We start from the raw sequence: 27,296 nt of genomic DNA, 5'->3' as shown, positions 1-27,296 counted from the left end.
TATGGCATAAAAATGATTGGATCACCCCTAGCATAACCCAGATACCATTATAAATATTCCATCATAACAAATATTTCTCAAAGAATATAGATTAAAATTTCACATCAATTTTATCATTAAAAATATAGCCACAATAAACAGCATACAGAAGTGGCTTAAATCTTCAATGCCTGAAAACACCTAGTTGTGAAAGATTCCATCCCCATTTCATATATGATGATTGAATAAAAAAAAGAAGTTGCATGGGTTACAATGTCAATATGTGCATACTGTTAGATGTCATATATTTTTTTCTTCCCCTGGTTGAGTTTAATCCACTCTTGTTATATACAAACTTACATATTTATTTAGCCAATTGATTAAAGTTAATCCATACATATCGCACCAAAGTATGACATCAATGTTGATCCCTTTTGTGACTAATGGCCTTTTCAAGACCATATTTTGGCACACAGCAAAAACTGTGGTGTTATGTTTAATCTCTAGGGTGTAATTTTAACACCTCAGGGTGTGGTCCTCTATAAACACCAATTGGTGTCAGTTTTAACACCACAGTTTTTACAGTGTAGAGCATGATGAAAAACCCTCCACACACCAAATTTGACACAAAGTGATTCATGATGTGCTAGCTCTATTGGAAAGAACACAGTGTATCCCACAGTATGTGCCACAGTGTGTTCACAGTGTGGAACACAATGTGAAATCACCTTCACACAGTTAAATTTGAGCATTTCAACAGTGTGAACATACATATTCTCATAGTCGACCATGTGAACGTGCTGTGAACAGTCACACTGTCAAGGTGTCCACAGTGCGAAAATATCTTCACACTATTGAATTTGAGCATTTCAACAGTGTGAACATATATATTCTCATAGTCGACCGTGTGAACGCGCTGTGAACAGTCACACTGTCAAGGTGTCCACAGTGCAAAAATATCTTCACACTGATGAATATGGGCATTTCAACAGTGTGAATCACACATAGGGGACCATGTAAACAATAACTCTTGAGGTGTCCACAGTGTGAAATCACCTTCACACTGTTAAATTTGAGCATTTCTACAGTGTGAGTCACACATACACACAGTCGACCGTGTGAACACACTGAACAGTCACACTGTCGCGGTGTCCACATTGTGAAAACATCACCACACTGATGAATATGAGCATTTTAACAGTGTGAATAATATTTTCAAACAGTACACTATGTCAACATACTGTGACCACTATATGTGACACTCTATTTCTTCCTGCAAGTAAGGTAAAGTAAAGTGATGAATAGGCCCAAAATCTGGCCAATCCATATCTGATTACAGTGGGGGCTAAGTTGTTCTTCATTAAGCGTGAACTTAGGCCCCCACGGACCGATTCCCATCAAATTTCGGATGCGGATATTTCCCATCATGCTTTATGTATATGGTCATGAAAAGTGCACAAAAAGTCTTTGCGACACCATTGATATTGTTATTTCATGTGAAGTTTGGATCAATGTGTCTCATTTCTTTCCCTCCATTTCTGGCCCCCGTTGCATAAAAGTTGCTATTAGCTTTCCCATCCAATGGTCAATGTAACTTCTCTGAAGTCCTTGATTCTGTTGTAAGTACTATTGGATGGCAAAATTATTATAATAGTAACTTTTATACAACATGGTCCTGTTAGTACTGGCAAAAATAGTGAATAAACTGTGTCGTATAAAAAAATCTCTAGAACCTCTATTACTGACTTAGTGAATCTAAAAGCCATCTATTCTCCAAAGTAGAAACTAACTCTGCATAAAACATTAATATGAAGAAAGTGGAACCCTTTTTGTGTTAACTCAACTATGAATACAGATCCATTACAACACTAATACCGTTTTCATACTGAAGGCAAAGTGGAGTTACTCCGGAATAACTCCGGATTAAGTTTATACGCTTGTACTGCAGACCGACTTTAAACCCCCTTTCATATTGGCAAGCACCGCAGCGGTGTATCCGCAGTCGTTGCCATGTTTCCAAGCGAGTTCGCGCCATACATGTGGCGAGATCACAGCGATAAGCGCATACCGCATTTCCGGTGCGGAGTAACTTCGTTTGTAACCCTCTTCTCGAAGTGGGTTGAGTACTCCGCTTTGAATCCGGATCGAACTAATCTCAGAATTTTCATATTGCCCTCCAAAGTGGAGTAACTCCTCCTGGACTCCGGACTAACTCCACTTCGGCTCTCACTATGAAAGGGGTATAAGTAGGATGGGGGTTTGATGAACGGGCAGTTAAGTTGATATAGAAACATGTTTTGCTCCAAGTTTTCCTAACATCAGATAGTAAAAAATAATTTCAAAGGTTTGTGCTTTGAAATATTGTCCAATATTACTTTGAACATGGACCTATTACGTAATAGGTCCATGCTTTGAATGAACTTTAAAATTATTGCTTGCAAAATCCTGAAATTGCCATGTTCTCCGAAAAAACAACCCCTCCAGTATAAAGACACCTGGGTATAATACAAAACTTTGGTGACACAAAATCTGCTTCTACGACATTTGCCCCTGTCTTGATATCTCAAAGGGCATAGAGATAGAGTGAGCATTGTGACAATTCGTGCTGCACCATCCCGAGTTTGCTCAATCTCAAGATTTTAGCCCGATCGGCCCTCTTCGCGATTAATCTCGAGATTCAAGAAACCCCGTCTCCACCATCCCAAGAAGAGGGATTCCTGCTCGAGGAAGGCATCGATGCATTATGGTCCGACGGACGCTGTGAATAAATGATCCCGAGTGCGTCTGCACCAGCAAATTAGCACGATAATTCATAAAATACTGCGCTATTTTGCAAATAATCCCAAGTTGACTTGGGATTGCAATTAATCCTACGAACTAGCACGACAATTGCGTCTTCATTACAAATAATCTCAAAATTGATCAGGATCGGGATAATTTGCTGGATCAGAAATATCGCGCTAATTTGAAAACTTGGGATGGTGCAGACGGCCTTATTGAGCCTTTGGTTCAGGATAATGTAAAGATCAGGATTAGGGTTTGTTCAGTTTTGGAGGTTATGATTTATGGTTGGCTTAACGTGCAGATTTCCATCAGAGCAATAGTTGCTGGAGCAAATGACATGGAATCCCAAATTCATACATCAGTTATAATCATCAAATGTCATCCTGTACACCGTATTTACCAGTTGCACTTCGTAATTCCGAAGGTTCGTAACCTGAAGGTTCTTTATTCCGAAGGTTCGTAATTCCGAATCACGTAAATTGCCTATATCTCGATGTTTGTTGATCCGAAAACGAAAAAGGGTTCATTAATCTGAACACTTGTGGCGTTATTCCGAAAACGAAATAAGGTTTGTTGTTCATTTTGTTTTCGGATTAGCGAACCTTCGGATGAACGAACCTTAGTTCGTTTTTGGATTGTCGAACCTTCGGAAAAACGAACCCTATTTCGCGTTCGGATTAACGAACCTTCGGAATAACGAAGCTTCGGAATTGTGAATGTATACGGTATTTACCATATCAACAATAAGAAACAGGATTTATCAATACTGGGTCACCAATGCCTATTACCTAACATCTAAATCAATATATGGGTCTATAATATAAAACTTGACTCATGAACAATGAATCTTGATGGAATGCTTCATATGTTATGCAAACGATATAAAACAAACACAAAATGCAGTTTTAAGATTAAAATCAACCCCATTCTTAACTTCTTCTAGGATAAGTATACAGTAGCCATCTTGCCTTTTAAAATAAACGATCTGTAACATCAACCGATTAATCTCAATTTGAATTTGTTCATCATCGCATGTTGTTCTTATTTCTATTTCCTCATTAAGAAAAAACTCCAAACATTGCAGAGCAATCTCTTGTTTTATATCCATCTACATATATATACCGAAATAAACAAGTTGCATAATAATAATATTAAAAACAGAGTTCTACAAATACCTTATGTAGCAAAATAAAGTTTCATTCATAATTTTCTTTCAAAGTGTGGCAATTTTTATTCAAATTTTTAAAAATCCATTACAAATATATTGAATCTGGCTTAATTTACATATACACGAACAATTTCTTCTCATACATCTAAATTATAATGGTAAAACTAAAGATACATAAATAAACAAATGTACAGATGTTTACTAACATGATCTGGCAATGGGATGCTACTGCAATGAATTTAAGTAAAATAATTGGTTGATCATTTCATTAATAAATTGCCAAACGGATCTCACAACTTTCCTTGAGTGAATACTCAACTATACAACCCCTTTTACGGTTGAAATAAATCTGATATCACCCCTCAAATTAGGAGGGAAATCGTACTGTTTTCCCAATTAAATACAGTAGTTAAAAAGAAATCAAATATGGATAAAACACAAAATTAACAAATGAATAAAGAAAGATGTCATTAAAAAATTGCCAGTGATTACTGTTTTCTTTACATTGCCAATTTAGAGGTCATAATGATCAGATCCCTGGAATAATGAAGTATTTGCATTTTTAAGAGCTTAGAAAAAGAGAGAAAAATAGCAACTCATACATGTATACAGGATTTTAAGAAAGGCCTGTTACATCAAAGAACCAACACTCCAACTCGTCACCTTCTCTATGGAAGGCCAAGAGGAACAATAGTTTATTTATTTTATCAATATTTTTACATTTTTACTTCATTAATTAATTATCTATTCATTTATTTATTTATCTATTCATTTATTTATTTATTTGTGTGTTTGTTTGTTTGTTCATTTATATATTTATTCATTAAACATATATTCATCTTTTTATTTGTATAAATATTATTTTTAACTTATGGATATAACTTATATCGATAGATTGATTTTAAAAGTCATTCATTTATTAATAAATTACATGTAATTCATAGATTTATTCATTTATTTACATTTATCTATTTGTTTATTAACTTATTTATTTATTCATATTTGTAGATTGGCTCCATCAGTAACTGGAATACTGTTGTTCTCGGAGGCCCTGGTTGTCTGTAAACAGACAAATGTCTTTCGCTTGCAAATTAAATGGGCCTGCATTCTGTCCAATCAACAATTAGCATTTTCTGTATTTAAGCCGAAACCGAGACATCCAGCCTGGCTTTCCATAATGATGGTGTAGAGCTGGAGATAATGATGATGGAATGGGCACCTGTCATCGACCAATTTCTCAGAATCGACATGAAGGAGTGACTTCAAATTTACGGCAAAAGGACTGTGACATGCTCAAATTCACGAACATGGCGAAGATAAAAACATCGCAGATAGAAATCTGACAATCTGGGCCCCGTCTTACAAAGTGTTGCGATTGATCTGATCAACCACAACTATGGAAAGCCAGCAACCTCAACATCTAACATGCATTTGTCTTCACAATTCAGTGTGCCTTCTCTTTGATTACAAAGAACCTTGTGCAACTTTCCTGTAGGAGAAATTATGACAATGATGGATTTCCATACAGTTGAGTTTGATTGGATCAATCCCTACTCTTTGTAAGACGAGACACAAAACTTAGAAAAATACCAACATAGCTTAATGGGCTCCACATAAGAATAATTTGTTGTATGTATCAAATGTTTGAGTAACTGGGTAAAAAAATGTTATACAAATCAACCTCCCACAATGAAAGCCCGCTATTACCTATCGTATTGTATGTATAATAACATTCAATATACAAAAGCTAATATAATTTGAGCAATCTAATTACTCATGATTTAGGTTTATACAAGCAATTTTGCATCAAACATGCTAAACAAATGTTTAAACTTTTTGAAAAATATTCCATTAATATATAAAATGTACATTTATCATTAATTATAATAATTATTATTAATATCAATAGCACTGTTATACTTTCAGCATTTTGCTTTTTGTTTTTTTTTATATTATACATGAGTTCATGAAGCATGGTGATTAATTTGAAAAATGGAAGCTTCTGATTGGTCACTCATCTTCTATATCAGCCATGGCTGCTGCTCTTGCTGCCTTGATTTCCCACGAAGCATCCTATGAAAAAAAAAGAATATATGGAAAATAAACAGTGTTGAATTTGAAAGATTTATCCCCCCCCCAAAAAAAAAAATCAAAACAAGAATTGGTATTCTGACACATTAAAGGAGAAGTTCACACTGATGAGAGGGAGGCACTTCAATAAAATCAGAAAATGAAAGAAAAATATTGATGAAGGCTTGATTATAGTCTATACAAGAATAAAGAACTTTCAAAATGAATTACCTGCTTTTTTGGGAAATATTTGGACAATTACATATTATCTAGCAAAATCATCTTTAACTACTATCTAAATGGATTCTGTTCTAACAAATTCTGGGATCATTGCCACATTTGGAATTTATGTTTTCACCATATCCTTTTCAATAATTGTGTGAGAAAATATGAAAGGCAGGGGAATTATGCATTAGTACACTCTGGTGTGCCACAAGGATCCAAATTAGGACCATTATGTATTAGTACACTCTGATGTGCCACAAGGGACTTAAAGCCTGTGTATAGCTTTGGTAAAGGGTCAATAATGTGATTGATAATCGAATATCATCTAATATGACAGTCTTACTGAAGCGTAGAGACCGTTATATATTTTTCCAACTGCACTTCTCTGAGAAAATTTCAAATATTCAAATCTTGGATATATAGCGCCCTCTCTCGGCGATGCTTGTTTTAAATTAAAAAATGGACATTCAAGCACTTATCTTATAAATTTAGTGATTAGATATCCAAAAGTTACAGACAAAGAACATATCTTGAAAGTTTCAGCCCATTCTATGATTTGGAATAGGATTTAATTGAAAGACAAAAACACACAGATATTTTAATTTGATCGGGTGACCCGATCAAGTTAAATTTCCATGTAAAATCGCAAAATTTATCCTGTAAAACACATTTTCATTTCATATCCTCCACATCATACCTGTTATAGGGCATATCCATTCATATTAGCTAGCAATGAATTGGAATAGTGATAGGTGCATTTTGGTGGATTTACCAAAACTATACACAAGCTTTAATTGGGACCATTATGCACAAGTACCCTGGTGTGCCACAAGGGTCTAAATTAGGACCATTTTGCATCAGTACACTCTGGTGTGCCACAAGGGACTTCAATGGGACCATTATGTACACTGTTGTGTGCCACAGGGGACTAAATAAGGACCACTTATGTTCCCAGATGCACATTGAAACAATGTAAGTGTATTTCCTACAAGACATGATAATGACTATATACTGTACACAGCATGTTTATTCAAGCCTGTAGACAGGGGGTTCGATTGAACTCACTAAAATTTCCAAGAGCAAGTAAAAATACCATAAAAATGATAAGAAAAGAGAGGGGATTGATCCCCCTTAATTGAAAACCCTGGCTACGAGCCTGTTATTATTATATGTATCTGTAAACTGTATGTAATTCAGTCTGGCTGCAAGTTGCAGTTTTTAATACACCTTTCAAACTGATAAATCAAATCAATTAAAACTTACAACACTGCTCTCTTCTTCTTCCTCTTCCTGCTCCTCCTCTCTCTCTTCCATGATTCCATTCTCGTGTTCCACTACACCATTCGTTTGTTCATCCCCTTCATAGTACCCAGAGAAACGCTTCGGTTTACTCTCCACCTTCTCGGTTTTCACGTCAGCGTTATGAACTTCACCCGACTCCCATTTTGCCTTCAGAGAGCTTGCACTGCCACCTGCAAGAGGAGAAAAAAAAAAACACACACAACAGGCATGAGATAGGGAAATATGAAATAAAGAGGTAAAGCAGTGATATGGATTTTAACCTAATGATTGGCTGAAGTCTATCACATGACCAGTATACAAATAATGCACAGATAAAAAGTGCATCGGTAGGTTTTGTGAGCATACAAAGGGACCTATGGATCTGTCAAACCACACTAGTTTCCATGCTTTCCGCACGCTCGCTATTCTTACTTATGCACGAACAAACCGGTGCATCATTTGTTTTATAGAATATAGGAATTCCTTCGCGAAAAGTTAACTTGTTTACAACAATGCATTAGTAATTACCGGATGCATGGCTGGCCATGCATCGGTAATTACTGATGCATGGCACCCACTCAATGATTTATTCTAGCTAACAGGCAAACTTTATGATCACTCTCATTAATGGCTAATATACTATTGACCAGTCATAGTTTTGATAAAAAGATGGTTTATCCAATAAGCAGGATCTATATCACTACCTTATCAAACACATCATTTTGCTCAGATATTCAATAGAATAACTGCCTTCGCGTGTTACCTATAACACTGTCCAAACACCCTCAGCTATGCCTTGGACATGGCAGAACTGTTTCAAAGTTACCTTGTGCATATAATTCTTACTAACGCCTTAGATGTGTAGGGGAAGGCGGGGTAAGTTGCCACACTTTTTGCATTTTTGCATGTTAGAATTGATATGACTAATAGTATTGTAGAAATACATGTAAGTACTCAGCATTTAGATCTGATTCTTCGGAAATATTTTTCACCTATATATAACTTTCTACCCCCACACTGAAAGTCATTGTGACCATTAAAAAAAAAGATGATGTCAAATGGCTCAACTTGCCCCATCAATGGGGTAAATTGTGCCACAATGTGGTGGTGTTAAGGGTTATGTAATGGGTCATCAATACATGACACCACCACAATGTCTGACTCATTCATTATTGGCCTGGGGGTGGTGGCTCAACTTTCCCCTAATCTCAACTTACCCCGCCTTCCCCTATTCTCTGTACACTACTATCTGTAAAATTCATATTGCATACCTTTCGACGTCAGATAGTCATCGCTGCTTGCCGATGACTTGACAATATCAGTTCTTTCTTCAGGTGTGTTCTCAGAAATCACCATCTAAATATAAAACAGAAGAGTTAAAGATACACCATCTTAGTCCACTTGTTGACATCTCTATCAGTCTAAGATCTCCCTTGAAAACACATAGGCCATTGTTCTGACTTGGGTTTTATATGTAATAACTAAAATTGTTTACTTAATTGTCATTAAGCACAGGGAAAGAGCAAGATCACTATAAGAAACAATGCAAATAAATGTCCGATATTTTTACACAAAACTAAATAGCATCGCAGCTGACGACCTTTTTTCACATTTGTATTTGCGAAAATGGCGATGTGTTTTTTTTCCCTGGTTGCTACCAATTGCAGGTTTCAGAGGATTCCCATAATAATAATAATAATAGGCATTTATATAGCGCCATCTATCTAGAAATATTCTATTCCGAGGCGCGTTGTTATTATTATTATTACCCCGGCTTTAGCTCGAGCTGCCTCTCAGCGCTCATGCATTCAAGGAATTAATCCTGCCGGGTACCCATTCACCTCACCTGGGTCGAGTGCAGCACAACGTGGATAAATTTCTTGCTGAAGGAAATTACGCCATGGCTGGGATTCGAACCCACGACCCTCTGTTTCAAAGTCAGAAGACTTATCCACTGGGCCACAACGCTCCATAGATGAAAGTGAAAAGCAAAAATGGATTAAGACAGCAAGGTAGATTGATTTGCTTTTTGCTGCAATGGCTTTGCCTTGTGTGAAAAATAGGTTGCAAGCAATGAGATTCCACTAGCAGCCATTTTCTCCAATGAGAAACACATGCTACATAGAGCGATCATTTCTTTAGAACCTGGCTGTCATGACACCATGGCAACTGACGTCACCACTTCGGTACTTTGAGCACTTAAGTGTAAGTGCTCCAAAAGAATTCACCATGTTCTTATTGGTATTCATGAGCTAACTACAAAACTGTGGATTGGATGAATCGTAACTCAGGGCCCTGGTCGTTTGGACTTACCGTCATGCTATAACTATCTAACGACTGCGGCGTCCTCTCTAGTGACGGCTTTGGCTTCTCCGGAACCCTCTCGACCTGCCCGGTCTCCCATCTCTGCTTTAGCGACCGTGTGCTCTCGGCCGACTTCATCGGCTCGTCCAACGTCATCGACGAGCTCACCACGTCCTCTTTTCTTGTTGGTGTGCTCTCGGAGACCTGGTCCTCAATCTTGTAGTCTTCAAGAGAGCGAGGACTACGTTCTAAAGCAGATCGAGGTTTCTCCTGCACGTTGCTGACGTTGCCCTTCTCGAAGAGACTTCGGAGCGACCTTGCTTGTCCTATACAGGAATAAACATAACATACAAACATATATTTTCATACAGACTAAACCCATAGAGATATACAGCATTCTTTAATTCAAAATTTACATTTTTTTGTTCATCAAATTGGCATCATAACTTTTCGATGCATTTTCAATTTTGTAAAATATAGAATAGGTATAACGCCATTCCAAATTTCAACAAAAGGTTGCCAATTTGGAATTTTAACCTGATTTTGTTTTCATCGGCTTGACAATTAAAGAGTGTGTTTAAATTTTCCTTTGCTTCTAAAATTGGCAACTCCTCAAATTGGTAACCACCACTAATTTGTTATTAATTTTCATACAAGAAAATGAAACAATGATGTAACATGAGTCTAAATATATGATGAATGAATGAATTTACCGATAAAGTGCCAGTTGCATTTTTTTAAACAGTGACTCTGATATTGGAAGCACACTTTTATCACAGCGCACTAAATTTACGCTTGTTGCTCAGGGTAACATCATTCATGAATCCAGTGTTTCAAATGAATGATTCTACTGCTTTTTTTTTCTTATTCACATAGGAGAGGAATTATTGATACAGAAACCTATAATAATCAGCATAAAATCTAGACCAAAAGCTTCGGTCTCTATTATGTTGGTTGTTCAGCTGAACTCCGTTGGCTTCGCTCACCAAATACAGAGACCGAAGTTCTAGCGCGATCTGTACAGGGGACTCAATGGCCATATGTTTATGTACTAAGTTCGGATAAAACAGGGAAGTGAAGTTGCGCGACAGCTGAGGTAAGTCACTGTTTTTGTTCCTTTTAACTTGAGTTTTCCCCGTTTTTTGGCAATTAATGCCATGAGGGAATATTAATTTGCATTTCGGTTGCGTTAATTTTCAAAAGTTTGATTCATTAAAGACAAAAATTGAAGAGTCCTGACGGGGGGATTTTGCATTGTAAGTACCCTAATGGTGGCTGCATGATAGTGAGCTGTCTGTGCACGAGGAGAAATAATAAAAAAAAAAATTGAAATGAAAAACCTCCTCGAAACAGACGGCTGCCAGCTGTCTACATAAAATCAAGCTCCCTGCTGAAAATTGCAACATTACTTGATGCTTTCCCAATGAACACTCTGAGCTTAATTGAGGAAGAAAATCTGAATAAACCATGGTATGAACTATGAAATGACAGATTCAAAACCACACATGCGAATTCTGGATAACTGACCCTGAAGGTGTCTTAACCCTTTGAGCCCTGAATTATTTCGGACAATCGTGACCCTCACTCTGAATTATTTGCAGATATCGGCAAAATGAAGAAATAAATGAACTTTGAAATAAATGATCTATTATTCTCGTAATTCGGGCCCAGCCATGCCAGTGGCAACTCACTCCGATGGTACCTGGCTAATCTTCTCTAGCTTCCCGTACAAATGATAATATCAAATTTTGCCTCAAAATAAATGCTTTGATAGAAGTAAAATTCACCTGACAACTGATGTAATACATTAACTAAAAGGGGAGTCGGATATGACATCATCAGCCCACCTAATGAATATTCATGAGGACATGCATACAACTGGGGGGTGTTTCACAAAGATTTAAGTATGACTTAGGTCGCACTTAAATGTTGACGCGTACATGATATGCAACGCGCAATCTTATTGATCAATACGCAGTAGTGCGCGTCCTCTTGGCATGATCTGACCAATGCTGTCATGCCTTTTATACTGTGCGCAACTAGACATTTAAGTGCGACTCTAAGTCATACTTAAATCTTTGTGAAACACCCCCCTGTTTTCACCAAATATTGCTTAAGTTTAAAATTCAATAACTTTCTTTATCTGATTTTGCTGAAATTTTCAGAATTCTGCTCCATGAATATTACAGAGCTGCCAACCTGATCAAGAACATTTCAGTATTTTTAAAGCTGAAAATAAGTATTTTGGTGAGGAAATCAGTTTTTTCAAAGAAATACCATAGGACAACACAAAAAAATTAAACTTGAGAAATCATTTGCATTCAACCATCAGTATTCTTCTAATTTCTTTAGTACTAAATACGGAAAATCCATACTACGTGGCAGCTCTGATATTACTCCATTTACTTAGATGCTTAATTTATTTAACAGCTCCGGAGTACAAATTAACCCTATGAGTGCAGGAGTAAAATGAATCAAGAGAAGCTCAAACCTGACTTGATCCCGGGATCCTCAGCCGTAGTCTCTGCATTGACTACATCCTCACGCTTCGGCTTCTCTGGAGGCTGGTAAACCCTCCTTTCTTCCGGCCTACTGATCTCAATCTTTTCTCTCGGCTTCTCCTCAATGTTTGAAATCCTCTCCGTCTCGAAGCGATTCCTGAGCGATTTCGAGAGGCCTCGCTTAATGCCGGGGTCCTCCGAAGTATCCGAGCTCCTGACGACATCGTCCCTGATGACCGGCGTGCTCTCCGCTACGTGAGCCTGGGTGGTGCTTTCATACTCGGTGAGGGATCTGACGTTGACAGGATCGCGACTGGTCTTGGCCTCTAGATTTGTCACTCCACCCACCTCAAACATATTCTTGAACTTCCCAATCCCGTCCGATGAGGTCTTCACCTCCTCCTGCGCTTCGTCCGCATGGAAAATGTCCTCCTTCCGCACGGGAGTGTTCTCTGCGACGCCCTTCTCCGCAGGCGCGTCGTATATATTGATGGACTTGGTGGCGGCGCTGGCAGGGGTGGAATTTTGGAAGTCTCCGCTTTCAAACCTCGACTTGACGGAGCTTGTTCCTCCTTCTACTTGCATTGATTCTTCGGGTTTGTCTGAGGAACGGATTAAACTGGGAGGGGCGCTCTCTTCTGATTGGTTCATCGAGGCAGAGATCGGTGCTTCTACTAGTCTGGGTGATTCTATAGTATTTCCTTCCATACTGAAAATCATAATAACAAATAAAACAAATAATCAGAAACATCAATACTGATAAAGTTTAATGGATCATTTTCCAACTGAATCATCAACATTTGGGGATTAAAATATTGAAATATGACAGAAGAAAAATAGTTACCATAAAGGAACTATACGCCTATAGACTCAAGACAAAAATAACATTCTTTAAGTTGGTGTCAGGCACAGCCCCTCCCTCCATGCTCCACACTATTTTAACTAGGTATTTCATTTTTTCGACTTTAGATAATTTTTGCTAGATAAAAAAATTTTGATAAGAAGCTGCTCCCTCCAAGTCATGATTAGGTTGCATTTTTGGGGGCTCTCCATTTTCCCCCTCATTTTGAAAAAAAATTAGGGCCCTCCCCTCACTTAAATCCAGTTGATATGTCATTTAGCCAAATAACAATTTAGCCCTGCAGGTGCTAATCATTCATCTATAGGGTGATTATTATTATGTGCATGAAAGCGAAGTGCACAATCGACCATGCAATTATAAAGGGGAGCCCCAGGGGGGCACTGTCATTAGAAAGCAGACACCACACTCCTTCTTGGACTTTCAGAATGGACCCTGACACTTAAGTAATCATCCTTTGATCACAGAGCGATCTCAGAGCATCCGTTATAAGCATTTCTATGGTTTTCCAATTTCCATGCTAATCAGTGCCTTGAATATTCCATTTTCATGATAGTGTGAAATAATAGTAAAAAGGACTACTACTACTACTACTACTACTAGTAGTAGTAGTAGTAGTAGTAGTAGTAGTAGTAGTAGTAGTAGAAGTAGTAGTAGTAGTAGTAGTAGTAGTAGTAGTAGTAGTAGTAGTAGTAGTAGTAGTAGTAGTAGAGTAGTAGTAGGAGTAGTAGTAGGAGTAGTATAGAGTAGTAGCAGTAGTAGCAGTAGCAGTAGTAGTATTAGTAGAAGTAGTAGTAGTAGTAGTAGTAGTAGTAGTAGCAGTAGTAGCAGTAGTAGTAGTAGTAGTAGTAGTAGTAGGAGGAGGAGGAGGAGGAGTAGGAGTAGTAGTAGGAGTAGTAGTAGTAGTAGTAGTAGTAGTAGGAGTAGGAGTAGTAGTAGTAGTAGTAGTAGTAGTAGTAGTAGTAGTAGTAGTAGTAGTAGTAGTAGTAGGAGGAGGAGGAGTAGTAGTAGTAGTAGTAGTAGTAGTAGTAGTAGTAGTAGTAGTAGGAGTAGTAGTAGTAGTAGTAGTAGTAGTAGTAGTAGTAGTAGTAGTAGTAGTAGTAGGAGTAGTATAGAGAAGTAGCAGTAGTAGCAGTAGCAATAGCAGTAGTAGTAGTAGTAGAAGTAGTAGTAGTAGTAGTAGCAGTAGTAGTAGTAGTAGTAGTAGTAGTAGTAGTAGTAGTAGTAGTAGTAGTAGTAGTAGTAGTAGGAGGAGGAGGAGTAGGAGTAGTAGGAGGAGGAGTAGGAGTAGAAGTAGGAGTAGAAGTAGTAGTAGTAGGAGTAGGAGTAGAAGTAGTAGTAGTAGTAGTAGTAGTAGTAGTAGTAGTAGTAGTAGTAGTAGTAGTAGTAGTAGTAGTAGTAGGAGTAGTAGTAGTAGTAGCAGCAGCAGCAGCAGTAGTAGTAGTAGTAGTAGTAGTAGTAGTAGTAGTAGTAGTAGGTGTAGAAGTAGGAGTAGAAGTAGTAGTAGTAGTAATAGTAGTAGTAGTAGTAGCAGTAGTAGGAGTAGAAGTAGTAGTAGCAGAGGCGTACCCAGGATTTTCCAAAAGGGGGGCAAATTTTTGGAGGATATTTCGTCCGCGAAAAAATTCGACAAGCAAAAAAAAAACCTTCAACCACAAATAAAGGATTTTGTACCAGATTAAAAATTTACAAGCAAAAAAAAAGAAAAAGAAAAAAGATATTCAACCACAAATAAAGGATTCTCAAAGGGGGGGGGGGCAGTCTGCCCCCCAAGGTACACCAGTGGTGAGTAGTAGAAGTAGTAGTTTACAAGTTAAAAATGATACAATTACAATCATCAAATTGCAGAATATACATTTTCCACACCCAATGTGCACTGGGCTGTTGAAAGTACTCTTTTTTGCTGATTTTGGCAAATAATTTATGATACTCTCTTCAATGTACCACATACATTGCCCGGCTGTGAAAAACAAGCCTTTTTAGTGCTTTTCTTGAAAAGAATGGTGCCCACCTTGTAACGACAGTGCCCCCCCCCCCTCTGGTACCCCGCGCGGAAGTATACTATTTATATTCGTCATATAGCATTGGACTCTAATACCAAATGACATAATCCTGTTGATATATAAACACAGAATTGAGTTTACTCCCTGATAAAAAGGGCATATATAATTGCATCCGACATGGCGTCCATTAGTAGGTGTTTATATAGCATGCTTGAGTTCACACCCCCAAATTGCTTTCTATTCTATTCCTCTTTAAAAAAAAATAATTTGGGGGTTCTCTTCATCTTCACCCATATCACGAAAGAACAGAGCCCTGTCTTACAAAGAGTTGCGATTGATCCGATCAACCACAACTATGCAAAGCCAGCAACGTCAACATCTAAAATGCATGTCTATTCAGATTATTTTCTAGATATGATTTGTATTCATACATTCATCATTTTCTTTACATATCAGTGTGCTTCTCTTCGTTCACAAAGTAATAATGATAATAATAATAACTGGCATTCATATAGCGCTTTATCAATCTACGACTGTTCAAAGCGCTTCACAATTATTATCACCGGTCACTGGATTCATAGCATTCCAAGCAGCCTGTTTGGCGCAAACTTGCCAAACCAACTACAATAGGTGGTTTCAGACCGCCTCGAAGTTCGCCAGTTCCAGGTATTCTCTGATCGGGAAATTTACCCCGATCAGAAAATACCAGGTATTTTGGTAATGTGAAAGCAAACTACGCGTAATTTCCCCGAAAGAAAATACCCGCTAAATAGAAGGTACTTGGCGAAATTACGAGAACTTTCGTGGGGATTTTTCCAAGGTCGCAGGTATTTTGGCAATGTGAAAGCAAATTACGGGAACCTTTATCCCAGCGTGTCGTTGGGCGCGGCGGCGTGGGTGGCTGCTGGGCAAGTGATTTTGAATCTCCCGCCTTGCCTGCTTATCAGACCACACTGCGCATGCTCGTAACTTCGGGAACTTATCCCGAAGGATGTGTTTCCGGGCAGTGTGAATGCAGGAATAATTAACGGGTATTTTTTACCCTTAAAAAGTTCTCGTAATTTAACGGGGATTCTTGTGATCGAGGCGGTTTGAAACCGCCTAATGACAGTTGTTTCCTATCGGTACCCAATTAGCACCTGGGTGAGAGTGGCAAAGTGTGGATTGACGCCTAACCCCTTGCCAAAGGACGCTAGGCCATGGTGGGGTTCGAACACACGACCCTCTGATTATAAGGCGAGAGTCAGAACCACTACACCACGGCGCTTCCACAAAGTACATTACATAGTGCAAATTTTCTGAAGAATAACTTATGTCATTGATTGATTTCAACATAGTTGACATTGATAGGATCAATCGTAACTCTTGTAAGACGGGGCTCCGAGGAGCATTTCATGAAATGAATGGTCAGTGATCTTCACTATTGTTATAAGCTACTGAAATCCTTGCATCTGACTGGCTAAGAGTAAATTAGTCAGTCAAAATCACTGTCAGAACTTTCCATGAAATACTCCCCAGGACTATAGTGTGTTTTATCTCCATACTACATGTAGTACACATACTTTTACACACAGATATTTGAAATTTAAACTCAAAAGTCTAGATGGCCTGAAGTCTGAAATTTGGCTTTAAATGTAAAGGCCACTGTACACCTTATGACTCAATTTTGAAATAAAACATATTGAATTTAATGCTAATATTGAAACATGGAATATCTTACAAAAATGTTCTTAAAGATAAATTCCAATTTTGGTAACGATCTCAAAATGACTTTTTACAGAATCTAATATAATGACCACCCAAGTGTCTGTTTGTATGAATAAAAAATATGTGCCAAAGGATTCTGGAAGAAATTGTGTAATTGCTGAGAAATAAGCAAAATAAGCGCGGATTCGGTCACTTCCGTCGGGTCTTTATTCCAGCAATAATAATACACTGTCCCACGTGTGCCTATCTGTGTTGGTGATCTTCAGTGTGAACATTTTTCAGCGTAGATTTCAAGATTTCACAAATTCAGTTTATGTAACTGTACCAGATCTAGATCCTCGATGATATACTGACAATTAAGCCTGGTTTTACAGACTTTCTCATGAAATCAATGTTTACTGCAACTACTGGCATTTCTCTTTAATCACCTATGTTCACATTTGTGACTATGCTATCATCCTAATTAAAATAAAAGCGACTTTAATATCTAGTCGTAATGACGTCATAGAAATTGTACAATTGGCTACGATTTGAAACTAATTCTGCCTTTACCCCAAAAAAAAGGGCTTGTAATCATCCAAAATTGTTAGAATAGGTTTCTCAGTTATTTTGAACCTCAAATAAAAGAGATACTTTTCATTCAAATTTTTCATAAAATGAGAAAATATGATTTGTTCCAAAATCGGATTGCGGAATGGACATAAGCGTGCGGTGGCCTTTAACCATAATGTAATGAAAAATATGTGTAATAATTATTTATAAAAAGGGTAGAAGTGATGTTATGCATACCTTCTGTCGCCGTTGATAGAATCTATGTTCTCGCCAAAATCTGCAGAAGAAAAATAAGAAAGGTGGTTTAGTGCAATCTGAAAGAAAATTACCTCCCTATGGGCTACATAGAGATATAACATGGTCGGGCCCCCATTACATAAAACTTAGTGATTAATCACGGGGGCAATTTTACAATTGATCATACACAAAAGCCAATAGAATCAATTGTATAAATTAGCCCTACGATCAATCGATCGGTTTTATGTTACAGGGCCTTGAGGACAGGCTGGACATGGAAGTACCGGTACGAAAAGGGAACATAATGATGAAAAAATAAACAGTTCTTGTCTAGCATATACCACATTATGATACAAGTCTCTATAAAGCGCTTCAAAAGGATTTGGATATTATTAGTATTACCCCAGCTTTTTAGCTCGTTGGCAGTGATTATTTACAGCATACATGCATTTCAAGGATTTGATTTCTACCAGGTACCCATTCACCTCACCTGGGTCGAGTGCGACACAATGTGGATAAATTTCTTGCTGAAGGAAATTACAACATGGCTGGGATTTGAACCCACGACCTTCTGTTTCAGAGTCCGAACACTAATCCACAACGCTTTACATTAGGGATGCTAGATTTGATTCAGTTGGCTTGGCTTCCTTTTGAAATTTTGCACAACATCTCAACATTCACCAAGACATGCATCACACCGACGACAGATGGTTGTGTCGGTGCATGAACGCTTCTAACACCACAATTTCGCGCACCACACTTTCACGCATCACATGCGTGCAAAAACATCCTTGACAGCATGCATACACTGTGTAAAAGCAAGGAGCTTCGGAAGCTCCTTGGTAAAAGTGCACCCCGTAAGGGTGTTTCTGCACCGATGGGGTGCGCGAAAATGGTTTGCTAAGGGCGTTCTTGCACTGACATGACGAGATAACAAGAGTCAAAGCAAACTCACTACAATGATATCCGATTCCACCTCTTCAAAAATAACAAGCGAAGAATGATGTATGCCACTTGGATGTATTACAATGAGCACACTTATGAAGATAAATTCCAGTTTTGGTAACGATCTCAAAATGACTTTTTACAGAATCTAATATAATGACCACCCAAGTGTCTGTTTGTTTGAATAAAAAATATGTGCCAAAGGATTCTGGAAGAAATTGTGTAATTGCCGAGAAATAAGCAAAATAAGCGCGGATTCGGTCACTTCCGTCGGGTCTTTATTCCAGCAATAAAAATACACTGTCCCACGCGTGCCCATCTGTGTTGGCGATCTTCAGTGTGATCGTATTTCAGCTTAGATTTTATGATTTCACAAAGTTCAGTTTATGTAACTGTACCAGATCTAGATCCACGATGATAAAGTCATACTTCACCTTGGTTTTACAGACTTTCTCACGAAATTAGTGTTTTACTGCAACTACTATCATTTAGCTTTAATGTGGACCAAAGCATTTTTGATCAGCACATGACTGGCGAGTGATGTTGAACTAAAGAACACTTAGGTAATACTGATGCTCGGGTATATGACAATAATGAAGATGATGACTGCGCAGTTCTCCCAACAAATCTTCATCTGACCTCAATACAGTACGCGGACAAAGGCAGTGATGCTATCAGAAGATTCTTGGCTGAGTATGAAAATATAACAATAGCCTTTCACGTGTTTGATGCAAGCGCCAGGCATCAAGGCTGTGTGGATGGAGGATGTGTACTTTCATCACAAGGGGCGTCTTCACCAGGACAAAGTTGGCGTTTATCCCGCTGTCGCTGGTTCGATGAATTAGCCCGCTCAGAGAAAACTGAGCCTATTTTCTGATGTACACTCTTAATTCCATGGATCTAAAATAAATCCAGATTGGCTGTGAATATTGACTAGCCGCATTTTGAATCTATTTCAAATCTTAAGGATTATCTTTAAATCTCAAAAAATTTAAATTCAAATCTGTTACATTTATATTATATCTAAATCAAGAAGGTTTAAATCTAAATCTAATGTCCGGCTGGTCACTATTCACAGCCGATCTGGATTTATTTTAAATCCTTGGAATTCAGAGTGTATTTATGTATATAAAGCTATATCTTATTGTCTTACTAAATACTTTGGCAGTCTTGCAGCATCAGATGTATCACTCACTTTTAGCGTAACAGAAATGACAGTATTCTCGCCGCATCAGACTCATAACGGCAAAGACAAAATTGAGATTATAAACTACCTTTAGAGGATTCTAACACCTCATTCACTGGCCTGTTCTGCGCTTTCCACAGAAGAGTGCAAACATTACTGATTCGGTGTCTACTGGATAACATCAAAGAGTACAGGGGGCTGTTTCAGAAAGCTGTTTGTAAGTTCAGGGGCCTGTTGCAGAAAGAGTTGCAATCGATCGCAACTCTAAAAAATCATGCGCAACTTGATTCTCAACCAATTAACAGAGCGCATTTGGGACTTGCGATTGATTTTTTCACTTACGTTTTCACGCAACTCTTTCTGCAACGGACCCCAGAGCAACTTTACGAATGACTGTTGATCCTTTCTTGTGGTAAATGATGTTCACAATTATATGTTCAATGATTATTATTATTTAGCTTGCACGAAAGGTTCACCAGGGGCCCATCTCACAAAGAGTTACTATTAATCTGATCAATCGCAACTATGGAAAGCCAGCAAAGTCAACATATAAAATGCATGTTTGGTCAGAAAATTTTCTAGATATGAATGTATATCCATAAACTCATTGATTTCTTGACAATTTGGTGTGTTCTCTTTTGTTTACAAAGGAAATTTTGCGAATTTCCTGTATAAAAAATTATGACACTGATGGATTTTCATAGATTTATGACTGATTGGATCAATCATAACTCTTTATAAGACGGGGACCCTGTCGTTCTTAAAGTCACCCTGAAACTTATAAACAGCTGTATGAAACACTCACCCAGTATTTAATAATAATATTATATTCTGCATACATGTATATAGCGCTTAACACATCGGAACATCGTTTCTAAGCGCTTTACAGATATATTATTACCCCGGTCATCGGATCCTTGCATACCCGCATACAATATGCACCTTCTCCACTCCCTGGGGAGCATTCCAACAAGAGTTCCAAGACTCAATTGCTAGGCAAACTACATAGGCTTTCACATCCTACGGGTACCCAATTAAAACCTGGGTGGAGAGTGGCAAATTATGGAATAACGCCGAGCCAAAGGACGCTAGACCGCAGTGGGATTCGAACACACGACCCTCTGATTACAAGGCGAGAGTCAGAACCGCTGCACCACGACGCTTCCACACTTAAGCTGGAGCAACCACCTTGTTCTGATGAAGACCCACCTTCAGAGCACACACCCAGATGAAGATGATGTGGATGAAACACAATGGCCTCAGGGGAAGTCTTTGTGCTCCCAGCACAGTACTGCTCTACCATCAGACAGCGCACGGCATGCTCAGACAATACATTGCATAAGGCTATCTACTGGCATATTGTTCATTCATACCAGTAAATTTTTCTTTCCATATTCCATTTTTGATTGTAACCCAACCACAACACATTTTCGAAACTGCAATGGCAATTTTTCTTCTTTTTTATACATTTTTGGGGAAATCAACCAGCACCCTTGAACGCTGTGCCTCTGTGCATTTCTACACTGATCCTACCAAACCAATCATCTTGATTTTTTTTTAACGACAGGTTTTGGTTTGGTTTTATCTACCGTAAATAAATCACATCAAAATGCATAGTACAAATATTAAGATTAAATATAAAAAACATTTAAACAGATACGGATGGAGCATTCTATTCAGAGTCATTGATGTAATGGCTCTATTCTTAATCTTCCTAGAGGTGACAGGTGACTCCACCTTCGTCAAATGTCTTCGGACAAAAGAAGTTTGACTTAGGTGAAATCACGAAATACTACGGTACTTGGAAGATTAATGCATATTTTGCATATCCTGGTCTGAATGAATGCTTCAAATTTACTAGGCGTTGACAGAGATGCCAAGTTAAAAAAAATGTTATGCGTGAGATTTTCATGACTCGACGTCTCTGTGCGCACGCGGCCAGTACTTACACTCGTACGTTGCAAAAAGAGATATGGGCTTCAAAACCATGCGATGCACGCACTTGATTCATCGTATCACGTACTACTAGCTGTGCGCTGACTGCACTCTCAATTCGTCTCGAGATCTCGCGTGCCGGGCTAGATGCGAAGGCGGTCGGCCAGTCGTATAATCTGGCGAATAATGCTACTTTTTTTTTTTTCTGTCGGGTCCCGATGCGTGAGAAAAATGGGTGCCATGCGTGTGATCGTGAGACGGACCCTGAATGCGTGAGTCTCACGCACGATGTGTGAGACTTGGTAGCTCTGCGTTGATGGAATGTCATCTTATGCAAAGTGTACTCTATAAAACAACCAGGACAAACCACATTACTGGAATGAATAACTAAGACTTTTTTTCTTACAAATTTTCCTGTACAATTCAGCGAAAAAAATGACATTAATTGCTTTGAATAAATCATTCTCACCATCCATGTTTTAATATATACATGTACAGTGGCAGTCAGCAATCTATGAGCATAGTTTACACTCGAATTTACACTTGGGTCCTGAAAAATAGAGTGACCAAGCCAGAACAAAAGAACAATAGATTCACTGAACCATTTCCTTTGTTCTTGCTCGAGTGTAAAATCAAGTGTAAAACATGCTCAAAGATTGCTGACTGGGTCTGTACATGTATATAATATTTCTTTGTTTCACGTGAGGAAACGATGTTGCATGCAGCAAATGTGTGCAATTTTCAAATGATTTCATGCCTGATTATACGGCATTACGCTGCAGTCTGAATGGGGCCATATGATTAGGCGGGTATGAATTATGAAACCGTCTGCTTGCATGCGTTTATGTGATGCTTGTGATTAGTTAGAATGTATCTCATGATTTGAAAACCTTTCTATCGTCATGGAGAAACTGAGTCAGAGACAGATCTTTGTCTCTCTTCAGAGACTGGTCTAGGTGTTTTTTTTCCTTCCAACCCCCCCACCCTGCCCCCAAAATCTCAGGGCCCCGTCTTACAAAGAATTATGATTGATCCGATCTCAAGAATATGGAAATCCATCAATGTCACTATTTTCTCTTTTGGAAATTTGCCCAATGTGATGTCCTTTGAAAACAAAGGCGAACATACCAAATTTTCGAGAAAACAATGAATTGATGAATAATCTAGAAAATATTTTGAACAAATATGCATTTCAGATGTGGATGTTGCTGGCTTTCCATAGATGAGGTTGATAAGATCAATCACACCTCTTTGTAAGATGGGCACCGCTGGTCTTGAACATTTTGTTTCTTCACCATTTCACCTTTTCATCAACATGCATGGAGCTCTATACATTTGATATATATATCTACCTTCTGAAACTGGACCAGATTTTTCTTTCACCCTCCCCCCCACGTCCCCCACCCCTTTCCCTTGCTCTCCCTCCAGTATTTCTAGTCTTCTCTCAATTTCTTCATCACTCCTATTTCACTTTTACAACGAGCTTTTTTCACTTTATTTTGGTGGAATTTGGTATTAGTAGGATACATTTTATGAAATGATTTCTATTTCTTAAGGGCATTTTTTTGCTTCATTGGGGCAATTGCTGAAATTCAGGGGGGGAAGGCAATTTCTTGAATTTCAAGGGCTTCTTTCGTGCTTGACCTGCAATTATGTTGCAAATGCATTATTTTAATAATATTACTTTTCTTAAAACGTTCTTGAATTTTATTTGTGGCAGATCTTGGGGCAACTTTATGAAAGACCATTGCCCAAAGAGTACCGTATTACATTTTGTAAATTTTTGGGGAATATTTCTCCAATTTTCACATGTCGGCCCAAAGACCGATCCCACATGAGTGACATGACCAGACCAGTTGGGTTCTGCCTTGTAGTCAGAGATAGACTACTAGTCTGCACGCTCAGATCCTTTCTTTTCGCAATTCGCACAGGGCATAAAACAGAGTCTGAAGTAATGAGACTATAATGACTATGTCCTGTACTGGCTGGCTCTCATTTGACACAGACAGAGCCTTTGATGCCTAGTCTTCACTGCAGACATTGTACAATTGTGGAGAAGGTTTACGGTTCACCATGTGTAATATAAAAAAGGGAACGAAATACAGGAAGAAAGATTGAAATGGAAAGACGAGAAAGGATGAAAAGAGGAAATCAGAAGCATTCTTGTCTTGAAAGTGAGTTAAGTCCTGAAAAGGACTGTAAACCAGATGAGATGAGCAGAATATGGCTTGAGTAGCGATGGTTTGGGTAGAAGCAGGATGAAGTGAAGAGAGGTTACTCTATATTTTGGACAGGTTGACTGTCCGTCTGTCTTCAGGAGTGGTACAATTTGTTTAAAGGGGAAGTTCACCCCGAAGAAAACTTTGTTGTAAAAATAGCAGGAAAAATAGTAAAAAATATTGGTGAAGGTTTGAGGAAAATCCGTTAAAGAGAAAGAAAGTTATTAGAGTTAAAACTAGTTTTGGATTTGTGACCTCATAAACGAGCAACTACCCCATGTGTTATGTAATATAAAATGCATGAATTTCAAATTTTGTATGGTTCCTGATGACTTAATTTTCTTTTCTTTTCATGATCGGGTGTGAAATGATTTGTCTATTGATATATAAAAAGGTAGAGTGAAAACCATTTTCAATTTTCTGAGAAAATGACATTTTCATTGATTTTTTACCATTCGCTTTGTAGGAATGCTGCTCGCAAATGACGTCACAAATCAAATAATTGAAATTCTAATAACTTTTTAATTATTTGATGAGTTTTTCTCAAACCTTCAGCAATATTTTTTATTATTTTTTTCTGCTATTTTTACAATAAACTTTTTGTCAGGGTGAACTTCCCCTTTAAGTGTCAAATACGAGTCTGAGCTTGAAGACTAATAGACTACTTGGTGACCATGTGATGATCATTAATAAATTGCTGTCGGGTTATTTTGATCTAAGAATTCCTATCATTTATATTGTGGGCGTGTTGGAATGAATAAGCTCTGTTAGGTTCTAGGAAGTGGCTACCATTACTTCGTACACAGTGGCGTAATGAGCCACAAATTTGACAGGGCCAGAAACGGCGTATACGGCAAAATTTATAAAGTTGCGAGTGAAGCATACATCCTTTTCGTGCATATATTAACCAATCAACAACAACAAAGCGGGCAAAAAAATCCACCATTATTTTCTATAAAAATACAATTTTGTGACAGATTTTGACATATTCAGAAAACAATATATTTCACCCGTCTCTCTTTCCTTTTCTATTTTTTTTCTTGGTTGTGAAAACATTCCTTAAAGCCCCCCCCCCCCTCTATACACCACTGTTCGTACATCAAATGGTCTTCAAGAAAATTGCAAACTGGCAGGGACTAAAAATCATGCTCATCCACGAGCATATTAAAGGAGTACTAGTCAAACATGAACTAATATGAAATCCAACAAAGTAAAATTAAGACTGATAATGTCTACCTCATCATTTTCATATTTATAAGCTGAATATTAATAAAGATAATGGTATGATTCACATTGAGACCCCCCCCCTTCCTAAGAAATTGATGAGCTCGAGTGAGACATCATGACTCAACATCTATCCTCCTATATTCTTCTCTCTCTCTCTCTTATCTTACCCCTTTCTCTACCATCTAATTATAAAATACTTTCATGCTTTCTCAGTTTATGTTCCTGCTCTCTGGAATGATCTCTCTGCCCAGATTCAAAATTCTCCCACAGTTAATGTATTAAAAAATCGACTAAAAACCTTTCTTCTCAATCAACAAAACAAGTAAGCTGTTGCAATGACATGGGCCCCGTCTTACAAAGAGTTACGATTGATCCTATCAATCGTAACTCTATGGAAATCCATCAGTGTCATAATTTTTTTCGACAGGAAATTTGCAAAATGTCCTTTGTAAACAAAGGAGAACACACCAAATTGTCAAGAAATCAATGAATTTATGGATATACATTCATATCTACAATTTTTTTAAAGAAACATGCATTTCATATGTTGACTTTGCTGGCATTCCATAGTAGCGATTGATCAGATCAATTGCAACTCTTTGTAAGACACACCCCAGATATATCTTACTATCTTGCTATTTTATTTATTAAATTGTTGTTATCTCTTAATGTTGTACACTTATAATTTACACTTTGTTTCTATTTGAATCTATTGGTTTGCACTACTTTTATATACATTTAATCAATTTTTAGTTTAAGTTGTAAAGCGTCAATACAATACACTTACAGGAGCATGACTGTTGCTTTTCATGTTCGACACTCTGCGACATCGACTCTGGAATGAGGTCAAAGGTCATTTCTCGGTATTTGTACCTGTATGATGGTGTCAGGCAGTGTCAAGTATTTGTGTTCAGGGGCCCCTATTTCATAAAACTTGTTAGAATGACAAATTTTGCTATCACAGTTAAAAGCTACTGTAATCCCTTAAACTGATTGGTTGATAGTTTGTTATAAAAACTGTTCATTATATTAACAAGTCTTTACGATATCAGACACCGAGGTTGTACTGGTGGTAAATGCATATTAACTTTTTTGTCAAAAAGTAAATTATATTAACGTTTCATTATAACATAAGTTAGCCTTTCACGTGTTTGATGTAAGCGCCAGGCATTATACGTTAGTTAGGAGTGGGAATGGTGAAATAAGGGTGTGTTTATGCTTCCATTGCGAGGACAGAATCAGCAATTTCAAACGTCGATTCAAAACGCAGATCGTAAACGTGGTTCTGGGAGTGCTGTTTATGCTTAACTTTTCAGAGCAAATCATGATCTCCAGCTGGCTTCGCATCGTAAAGCGAGCTCGAATTGGGCGCGCCTTTTTTCGAAAGTTTTTTTCTGATTGTTGTTATTACGTAGAGATAACATTGAGCAATACGACTGTATTTGCCCTGCGGATTTTCATCTCACCGGAAGCATGTACCAAATGACGTCATTTAAACACGTTTACGATCGTGGTTCTGTTTATACTTCCCCAGAAAGCCTGATTCTGGTCAAACGACATTTACAAACGCACCTTTTTGTGAGTTTACGATCTGCGTTTTGAAACAGCGTTTAAATGAAAGTAAGCATGGACGCAACCGTGTTTTGGACTAATCACGTTTGGAAACGCTGATTCTGGCCTGAAAAGTGGAAGCATAAACACGGCCTAATCTGTCTGTGACTATACTGAATGAACAGTAAAAACCATTTTGTCATTTCATTGCTTTTTTTAATAAAATTAACAATACAAGAGACCATGCTTACATTTGATGTGACAAAGCAAAAAAAGAAAATTCTCATAATTTTTTAAATCTTTGATAGATTTCTGTCGTACCTTCACCAAAACTTTAGTATTTTTCTGTTATTTTTACAACAAGCTTTTGTCAGGGTGAACTGAAGTCCCCTTTAAAGGAATAGTGCACAGGCCTATGGGTTCTATTGATGAATGGCATACAGGTGATTCCATCATTACACGAATGAGAGAGAGAGACGATAGCTGAGGAATGATCATGTGACACCTGATAGCATCACTCCTTGGATTAGAGAGATGAGATGATGATGATATGATAGACGGTG

At 37.9% G+C, this 27,296-nt stretch overlaps 1 protein-coding gene across 1 annotated transcript; it reads right to left on the bottom strand.

Annotated features, from left to right (window-relative positions):
• Nucleotides 1-5,902: 5,902 nt before the first annotated feature.
• Nucleotides 5,903-26,039, bottom strand: LOC121417663 (ABC transporter F family member 4-like). The gene is made up of 7 exons (XM_041611397.1): nucleotides 25,970-26,039; nucleotides 17,671-17,710; nucleotides 12,303-13,021; nucleotides 9,821-10,137; nucleotides 8,779-8,863; nucleotides 7,490-7,698; nucleotides 5,903-6,004 (listed from the first exon to the last, which is right to left on the bottom strand). Exons 1-7 carry the CDS (start codon nucleotides 26,037-26,039, stop codon nucleotides 5,942-5,944), a joined length of 1,503 nt encoding a protein of 500 aa, XP_041467331.1. The 3' UTR covers nucleotides 5,903-5,941.
• Nucleotides 26,040-27,296: the final 1,257 nt, after the last annotated feature.

Source organism: Lytechinus variegatus, chromosome 6 (genome assembly GCF_018143015.1).
Source record: "Lytechinus variegatus isolate NC3 chromosome 6, Lvar_3.0, whole genome shotgun sequence".
Taxonomy (NCBI): domain Eukaryota; kingdom Metazoa; phylum Echinodermata; class Echinoidea; order Temnopleuroida; family Toxopneustidae; genus Lytechinus; species Lytechinus variegatus.
This window is presented reverse-complemented; position numbering and strand designations above follow the sequence as displayed.